Source organism: Cyanistes caeruleus, chromosome 3 (genome assembly GCF_971803275.1).
Source record: "Cyanistes caeruleus chromosome 3, bCyaCae1.hap1.1, whole genome shotgun sequence".
In the NCBI taxonomy this organism is placed as follows: Eukaryota; Metazoa; Chordata; class Aves; order Passeriformes; family Paridae; genus Cyanistes; species Cyanistes caeruleus.
Window position 1 is genome coordinate 73,184,364 of NC_141703.1, and position 9,726 is coordinate 73,194,089.

Genomic DNA, 9,726 nt, shown 5'->3' on the forward strand with positions numbered 1-9,726 from the left:
GGATTATAAAAGAGCATAAAAATAACCTGAGAGAAAACCAATCATATGCTTGTTGAAGAAGAAAATTAGATTAGATAGACTTGTTAGCTGATCATGAAAAAGGAAAATTGTACATGAATAACACACTTTTATATGAAGATAACTGGTTTGATGTTTGGTAGTTATGAGTATGCCAGATAAATTGTAGATGCTTATTAACTCTGGAGATCAACTCATCTTTTATACTACAATAAAATATAAATAGATTTATTTGGTATTTACATGCTAGACCTAGTTTGCATAAAGCTAGTGTGTGTTATATTCAGAGGAGTAGGAAGATGACTCCAAGCTCAGTCAAATGCTACATGATCACAGATTTCTCCTACTGTTGTTATTAGAAGGTATTATGGGTTTGTTTCTTAGAATAGGAGTTCTCAAACTTGGCTCTCTGTAGATGAGCATTTTTTTAGAAATTCTTTCCTCTCCAAATTTTTAACAGTTTTAAACAACAGTTTAACATTTTCTGGCTAAGAATAAAACTTAGCTCTATTCACATTTAAGGCCTGGGTTCCCATGGGTTGCAGCACTTTTTAACTTTTTTTACTTCTAGTTTGAAGTAGTTTTATTTTTTAAAGCTAATATGGAATTTGTTTGTGTGAATTAGCGTAATTCCATAGGCATCAGAGTGACAATGATAATTACCCAGCTGAGGATCTGGCCGCTGAAATGTAACTCCAGTGGTTGGGAAAGCTGTTTTGTATACAAATCAAATAACAGCTGGATCATATGTGATGTTATATTTAGTTTCATTGGCAATTCAGAAAATATTTAATAGTAAATTCCATTGTTTCTATTCCCCATTTTTGTATACAAATAAATCATCTTTTCTAAAACATTCTTTTTCTTTAGTAAGGCTTGTATTCATTGTCATATCAAAAGTGTTTGCTATTGGAGCAATCTTTCAGTTTGCTTTCCTTACAGTTATCTTTATTATCAAATTCTACAGCATCCTAAACTTTAATGGTCATTAGCAACCCTGCATTTGAGTAAAGAATCACATTAAAAAAGTATAAGGTATATTATTTTCTTGTCCAAAGCTAAGGCAGGATGAACAAAAGTAATGAGTGCATCTGATCCTCATCTAACAAGATTTGATTTTAAACAGTATTCAAAATACAAAGCCCAAGCGAGGATATGGTCATGATGATTATTGCACTTTCTCAGTGTCTTGCTACAGAATTAGTTTTCCCTTTAGCAATATATAACTTTTTTTGTGAAGACCACGTGAAGTTATTGTACTCTGCAAAGAAAAAAAAGCACTTAAAGTGTTATGGATTATAACCTAGACAGAGGGATACAAAACCAAATTACTGTTCTATGATTCAGCTATGCCATGATCTAATATGGTTTCAAAATTATTTTTCTGTCATTTAGATTGGCATCATCTTCTAAACACCCCATGGGCTCTTTGGCATGCTACAAACTCAGCAGATGCATTGTCTCCTGGGCTTTACAGCTTCTTCTGATGAATGTACAACATTTGGAACAAAGCCGCTTTTGACACCTTCCCATCCATCTTGTATTGAGATTTCTCCATTTTTTACAAGTTCATAGATGTCTCGTGTAAGAATTGTAAAGGACTCTTCAACATTTGTGGCGTCTTTTGCTGAAGTTTCTATATATTTCATACCACAGTCAGATGACAGTTTTTCAGCTTCTTCTCTTGTAACCTCGCGCTGTGACACTAAGTCACATTTGTGTCCCACTAACAGGAACACAATCTGAAAGGGCTGTACGTGCATTTTTGCTTCTTCCAGCCAGTCCTTCACATGTTCAAAAGATCGTCGATTTGTGATGTCAAATACTAGCAGGCCACCCACAGAATTGCGATAATAAGAGCGTGTTATTGACCTGTGAAGGAAAGAAAAAAAGAAAAAGGAAAATTAAAATGCATTTTCACCTTATTCATAAAGTGATTTTTTTTTCCATATGGCAATGAGTTTTTATATTTTATAAGTTTTATTAAATAACTTACCTTTTTTAAAGCTGATTGAAATTTATAATTTATCTACTAGACTACTATTTTTTTTCCTACATTCAAAATTTGCTTTCTAATCATTCCTGAACCAAACAAGGTTGGGTAAAATACTGAATGAATATCTAGGGCAAATATTGAATGCTGAATTATTCTGTAAAGTGGTCTTTATTAGCAAACTGTGGGACATATTCACAGAAGAGAAGATACATACTTTTGGCGTAAAGTCTGAGTCCTTCAGCTTCATATAAACATGCACTTTTTTCTATTCAATTATTTCAGACTGAAATATGTGCACATATATCAAGAAACCTGGAGCCCAAACTTGCCAATGTTCAAGCATATCCTTTTGCATTCCTTGCAGAAACATTATTTAAAAGAATGTTTACATAGATAATCATAAGTCTTTGTGCTTGTAGAAGTCAACAGGTAGCAGGCAGAGAAAGGAAACTCCCTGAACAAAACTGTCCAAAAGTTTTGAGTGAGCTGGGCAAATACACACTTACTACAGGCAAAGGACACATCTACCCCCAGCGTCTCTCTCACACAGAGGTTCAAAAGCTCTTTATATTTTATAAATTTACAATTTTTTGGCATGAGGGCTGGCAAGAGTAATTTTCTACTTTTTAGCCCTCAAAGCTCCAGAACATTCACTGGAAGGAATTTTGGACATTGGAATCTCTTCTCCTGGTTGAAAAAAAAATAATTAATGTGCTCTACAATAAGGAAAAAAAAAATTACAATGTAGAGAGAGAGTGAAAGATACAGGAACTAAACAATTATTTTAAGTCTCTAATCATGAGCAGCAGGAGAGAATGAAGAATGAGTAAGAAGAGATATTTTAAAGGACGTGCTACCAAGGAATGTACACAAGCACTTCTTGCTGGCATAAATATATAACTAGTGTATATATAAGTATCCTACAAATGAAATGAGAAGCACAGTCCTCAAACAGTCATTATTTGAAATCATAATCTAAGCTAAAAATTAATTCCATTTTATCTCATGATTATGAAAAGGATGCTGATGCCAAAATCTCAAAACTTTAGGAAGCAGGATGAGCTATATAAAATAGCACAACTTTCTATAACAGTGGCTCCCTCCAATTCTCAGTTCATCACATTTCTTAGAGTTTTTGATAACAATTTGAACACAGAGGTATGATTAGCAGCAATAGTCCTCCTACAGATAGGTAAGTGCAGATAAAGAAGACTTCGATTTCTTGGCATATATAAACTCATTTAGGCACAGCAAATAGCATTTTAAATTGTTTTATTTAGATAAGAGGGAGGGACTGTTTCTCCTAATGCTTAGAAAGTTCTTTTCTACATTCCCAGTAACAGAGTCCATGCAGTGTCTCTCTGAATGTGAAAACAACAGGATCTTAAACTTAGATTAATTCAAAATGCCTGGATATGAAAAATGGCACACTGTTTCACAAAATTGTTTAAGACCTTAAGTGAGGGGTGCCACATTTTGTGAAGTATTAAATATAAGTGCCATAAGGATCTGTTTCTGATTTTCTTAACCATTTTTTCCCTCTAGAGTGTGTGGAAACACAAATGAAGGCAGAAAAATAATTCAGGTACTTCTAGTAAGAGCAGATGTGGATGACAAAAATGGGATTTGGTATGGAGAAGTGAAAGCTGATACACCCTACTTTCATTTAAAAAAAACCAAACCAAAACAAAAAACCCAAACAACCCTGCCCCCACACCAAACCTTGAAAACAAAGAAATGTGTTAGCCAGGAAAGAAAGTAGGTTACTATTGAAAATGCAATGTGTCATCTGCCAAGTATTTCTATATAAAAAGATGTTATATCATGTGTCTATGAACTAGAATACTGAAACACAGCTCTCTGTGTGCTTTTGGATGACTGCTACACAGCAGTCAGTACTCTCATCTCTTGCAAGTCCCTTCTGCAGAAAAGTGCTAATTTACAGTAGTTGATGATCTAAGCCATTATATTGAATTATGTGTATGTACTGCTTTTAATGGAGATGACTAAAAAGTGTCCTATAACTTTGTGCTGTACATCACAAAAACTGGGTGAATATATTGGAGAGACAACAGTATTTTTTTTCTGTACTTTTCATATGTATAATTTGAAATCAGTTTTCTCACTACCAAAAAAAAAAAAAAAAAAAAAAAAAAATTAAAAAATATTTGTGTAACATAGGGGCTTTAGAAAACAGCAACTCAAAAAAACAAAGCAATACAAAATTTTTAAAGAAATGTTCATAAAAACAATATCATGTTATGTGGTTTTCTAAAATCAGAGAAAAGATCATAGAACCACAGAGTCTTTTAGGCTGTGAAGAATCTTTAAGATCACTGACTGTGATTGTTAACTCAGCACTGCACAGTCCACCACTACCACTTCCTCGAGTTGACACACCTGCAAATCTTTTAAATAACTTCAGGGATGGTGATTCATTTCCCCACGCAACCTGTCCCAGTGCTTTTACACTTCATGAGGCAGCAGTGCCCTGGCAGCCAGGAGGGCCAACCCTGTCCTGGGGGGCATCAGGCACAGCATCACAGCCGGGCAAGGGAGGGGATTGTCCTGCTCTGCTCTGGGCTGGGGCAGCCTCACCTCAGTGCTGGGGCCAGTTCTGGGTGCCACAGTATAAAAAAGACATTAAACTATTGGAGAGTGTCCAAAGGAGGGCAATGAAGATGGTGAAGGGACTGGAGAAGCTCTGTGAGGAGTGGCTGAGGTCACTTGGTCTGTTCAGCTTGGAGGAGACTGGGGGGAGACCTCATTGCAGTCTGCATCTTCCTTGTGAGGGGAAGAGAAGGGGCAAGCACTGATCTCTGTGGTGAGCAGTGACAGACCTGACGGAACAGCCTCAGGTTGTGTCAGGGGAGATTTAGTTGGATATTAGGAAAAGGTTCTTCACCCAGAGGGTGTTTGGGCACTGGAACAGGCTCCCCAGGGAAGTGGTCACTGCACCAGCCTGACAGAGTTCAAGGAGAACTAGGACTATGTTCTCCAGCACATAGCATAATTCTTGGGGTCATCCTGTGCAGGGGCAGGAGTTGGACTTTGGTGATTTGTGTGGGTCACTTCCAACTCAGGATATTCTATGATTCTATGATTCTTTGTATAATCACATCAGAGTATGGCTTCAGGGAGGCTTTAAATCAGCTACAGTGTTTCTTTTTTATTATGGTCTTACTGATCTTTACCAGATGAACATAACTTTCATTAAAAGCTTTATCTAATTTTGAAGAGTTATTTTTATACTATGACTAAAGACTACATTGTAATGGTATTAATTTTGAAAATACATATTGTTTACTGAAAAAGAGTAGGACAGTGTGTTATTTTCAAAATGAACTAGAAACAGAATGTATCTAATATCCTGGCTTACTAAAAAGTGTGTTAATGGAAGCATCCCCACAATATTTTGCCCCTGCTGAAATGAACTCTCAGTCTTAGCACCACTACTGAGAATTTTATTGCATTGGAGGTTTCATGATTTAAATGTATTATTGGATTTAAATACGGAAAAAGTAAACGAACAAACAAAAAACATAGCAAGGTAGATGGTGCAAAACACACACAAACCAGCAGATTGCTCTAAATGACTGATCTGAAGATAGAAAGAAACAGAGGATGTGCCCTTCATTTACATTAATCTGCATTACAGACCTGAGTCTATACTAAGCAAGTCTGTAGGTTCTTGTTCTAGTAAGATGCTAAAGATGTTACTGATTATGTTGTTACTGTTCATGTGGCACCTCAGACAATGGGAGATTCTGCTTAGTGATGCCTGACTGATGTCAAAATAAATATATTCAATAGCTGCTATTTCAGGGCATGTTAAAAACAATTTCTAAGTCAATGCATGAAATCCAGTTCAAATACGGAATCATCAATGAACTAGAGACATGTGAGAATTTTTCACAAATAATTCCTCCAAGGAAGTACATGATATCTTTCAGGAGAGTGTGATGGCAGGTGTGTCACACCTTCCTTTTCCCCTGGGAATGTCCCTAATGCCTGGGACCAAAAGAAGGGGGTTATTATGCAGCCAGTAGTTTGTCCTGCATGCAGGAAACTTCCCAGGGAGCTTTAAAGACAGGTTTTACATCCCTGGAAATCCCAATGCAAGTGAGCCAGAGCAGAACTGGAAATCAGAAGTGAAAACTGCTTGGTGTTCCCCAGTATAAGATAATTTCTTGGAGTAATTAGCTCTTTCCTGAGATCTCTTTGCTTGTGATCGGTAGTGTTCTCCATTAGCAGAGAACAGAATGCAACATTGTAACCTGTCATGCAATGTAGTAAAATATTTTACAATTTATTTGACTAAATGTAAACCAGACCATACAATAAACACTATGACATTTAGTACACCAACCAATAAGAAACTCTTATCAGAAAAACAAATCCAAATATTTAAAACTTTCTTCAGATTGTATCTTCTGAGTATTAGAAAAAACACAGAGGTGAATTTAAGAGCAGCTGACTGCATGACTCATCAGTGTATATCCCCTGAGCATTCTGGGGTTAAAGGATTGCCATCATTTGATTTTAAATGTATGCAAGATTCTGTCCATTTGCATTTCTTTCAGTCGAGTGTCCTGTCATTGGCCATCCTGGCTATTTGACAGCAAATTCAAAATAAAGAGATTATACACTCTTAGTGACTTATTTACAAGTATTCTACATTCAGTTTGGAAGGCACAAAGAAGGTAAAAAAAATGCTAAGAGCTTTCCACTAACATTGTTAATTTCTTGAATAACCCTTCAGAAGCCTACTTGCAAAAATACATCTGAAATTGTGACCCATGCAAGGCCAGGAAAGTTGTTTGTTGTTTCACTCTAATGCTTATTATAAAGAAAAAAAAAAAAGTTGTTGTCGTTCCCCAGTTAAACAGTGCAGTCCCACTTCTTCAGCTGGGTGTAGGAATCTGCACAACTGTTGACAGGGAAGAAGACAGGGAGTACAGAGGAATTGATTCTGGCCAGTGAAGGGGCCCATTTCAATCCTCTTGCTAGAATTCCAGTAACAACAGGTGTGTTGGTCAGGTACATGGAGATAGCTTATGCGTCTCCTGAGCTGTGAATTCGTATCTATTCGATCTCAAATCCAAACTAAAATCCATGCACGATTTACCTAAAGCGGCAAGCACTACAGATACAACAGAGACACAAGAGTGAGTGACAGTATCAACTCGTAGAGCGGGAAATGGCTGAGACTCTCCTGGGAGAGGAAAAGAGGGTGGTTTTGCTACTGTTTGCAACAGAGGGGAGAAAGATTTAATACTCAGTGCAGCATTTGAGCTAGATTAGCTACATTATAAATGGTAGCAGCTATCAGTGAAGACTCCTGGCAACAATCAGGGCACAGCAGGTGCAGATGCAAATAAAACACTGGTAAGGGACTGTAGCTGGCTGTACTGGTGCAGACAGTGCTGTTGTTCTGGAAGGAGGAAGAGCTGGGAGGCGGCCTGGTCACCAGATCGCACGGGAGAGTTAATGGCAGAGTGAAATACTGCAGGGGAGGATGAGTTCGGAGGTGATGACAAAGTAAGAAATGAAGTAAAAAATGCAGAATTAGACAGGGGCCTCTTGCAGCAAAGAAAGAAAAAACGTAGAGGAGGGATCGCTACGTTAGGTCCAGGACTTCGGGGGAAAAACGACGAGGGAAGAAGAAACAGGACAAGGCCACTTGTTACCCTATAGTGAGAGCTGGAAGGAGAAGGGTAGCTGTTCCCTGGTGTGTCTGAAGGGGAAGGGTGGGGAAGGAAACTCCTGGGAAGGAACTTGTGGGCAGTGGGACAAGAGGGATGGTGGGCCACAGGGCTAGGACCACTGGCAGACAATGGGGTGGAGGACTGTTTGGGGCACAGCAACCAAATGGGCGCAGGGAAATGTGCTGGGGGGCAAGGCAAAGTCATTGTGATGTGTCGGACGAGGAGGGTACAGGCCCGGGAGGGCAGCAGGGTGTGCCCGGAGGTAGGCAGGTTTGGGGAGCGGGCGGGAGGGGGTGTGGGTAAGATCCCAGGTCCTGTACCTGAACCGCTCCTGCCCCGCCGTGTCCCAGAGCTGCAGCTTGACCCTCTTGCCGGGCTCGATCTCCACCAGCCGGGAGAAGAAGTCCACCCCCACGGTGGGGTCGGAGTGCAGCGGCCCCGGGAAGCGGCCCTCGGTGAAGCGGTGCAAGAGGCAGGACTTGCCCACGGTGGAGTCGCCCAGCACGATCAGCCGGAACTGGTAGATCCAGATCGCCGCGTCCATGGCGGCCCCGGCCTGGCCCGGCTCCGCCTTGGGGCTTTTCCTGGGGCTCCTGCGCGGCCGGTGCCTGCACCGCGCCCCGATCGCCCCCACGCCCGGCATCGGCGCGGCGGGCGGGCGGCGGCGGGCGCTGCGCGGGGCCCGGGGCGCCGCTCCCAAGGGGCAGGACGGAGCTCCCGCCGCTCCGGGCGGGGGCCGACAGCCGGGTACCCCCGCTCCGCTCCCGGGGCTCCGCGCCGCGGTCCCCGCCGGCTGCCCGGGCGGGGCGGGGCGGGGCGGGCGCTGTCCCTTCAGCACCGCGCTGCCCCGCTCCGGCCGCGGCTCCCAGCCCGCGCTGCCCCGGCTGCTTCCGCGGCTCCCGATGTTCCCGCGGCTCCCGATGCTCCCGATGCTCCCGATGCTCCCGATGCTCCCGCTGCCCCGGCCCTGCCGGCGCCGCCGGTGCGCGCTGGGGCCGCCTCCGCCGCCCGCTGGGCGGTGGCGCGTCCGAGCCGCCCGCCGGGGCCGCCCTCCCACCGTGCCGTCATGTGCGCGGCCAGACGGGCCCTCCTCCGCCGCACCGAGCCCAGGGAACGCTGCCCCGGGGCCACAGCCCGTGCCCAGCTCCCCCCGCGGGCAACAAGTGCAGGGCTGGGCCGGGAGAAGGGAGCCGCGCCAGGCCGACATGGAAAACCGTAGGAGAGAGACAGTTAAAGCATGACTTTTGCAAAGAAATTGGGAGCAGAAAGGAAATACTGGGGGAGGTGTGAAGGAACCAGATCGGCAGGTGGAAAAGGAACACGGACCTGGAAAGGAAGGTGTCCGGTGGGGTGGGAGCTGGGTAGGTCAACAGATAGAGAGGAACAAGTGCCAGATTGTAATGATGTGCTGGGAAAGTGGCAAAAGGGAAAAGGAGAGTGAGCAATCTAGATATCCCCAGAGAGAATCGTTCAAACTGCCTAGAGAAAGGACATAATACTGGAAATGACAGGGACATACACTCTTCATTTCCCAGTGGAACAAACTGCTTGTATCTGGCCTTGGTGAAAGTGCCTTTACCCAAAGTCATAGAACAATTGTGTTAGAAGGGATTCCCGCGTCAGAGAAATTTCTTTGCCCTCCTGGGATCTTCAGCTGACTACCATGTTATGATAAATCTGCTGAGCAATAGATTCCTCAGATTTCTTTTAAGTCTCAGAACCACATGGGATAACACACACTAATAGTTCTCAGATGGCTGGTAAGGGCATTAGAGCCAAATAAAAGGAAAATGTTTGACTTCTGGTAAACAGAATTGCATCAGCTTCTTCTGTAGTTTGGGCTGGGGTGAGGAAGCCATGGGCAGTGAGCCTGAAAACCCAACTGAGTAGGCTGGGACAGCTGGGAAGCAGGTTGTTGCTGGCAGAAGGTCAGCAGCAAGTGGATACTGATATGAATCACTTTGACAGTGAAAAGGACAGGGAGAGGAGATGTGTGACTTTTTT

The 9,726-nt window shown here is 42.6% G+C and overlaps 1 protein-coding gene across 1 annotated transcript; it reads right to left on the reverse strand.

Moving 5' to 3' along the window:
- Positions 1-217: 217 nt before the first annotated feature.
- Positions 218-8,377, reverse strand: RAB39A (RAB39A, member RAS oncogene family). Its single transcript, XM_086881945.1, has 2 exons — positions 8,043-8,377; positions 218-1,890 (listed from the first exon to the last, which is right to left on the reverse strand). Exons 1-2 carry the CDS (start codon positions 8,363-8,365, stop codon positions 1,464-1,466), a joined length of 750 nt encoding a protein of 249 aa, XP_086738071.1. The 5' UTR covers positions 8,366-8,377; the 3' UTR covers positions 218-1,463.
- Between the last annotated feature and the right edge of the window lie 1,349 nt (positions 8,378-9,726).

Bases quoted from the DNA above. Each gene is read 5' to 3' on its own strand.
- RAB39A (XM_086881945.1), bottom strand. From the start codon at position 8,365: ATGCCGGGCGTGGGGGCGATCGGGGCGCGGTGCAGGCACCGGCCGCGC. The intron at 1,891-8,042 runs GTACAGGACCTG...TTTCCTTCACAG, and splicing joins GCGGGGCAGGAGCGGTTCAG to GTCAATAACACGCTCTTATT.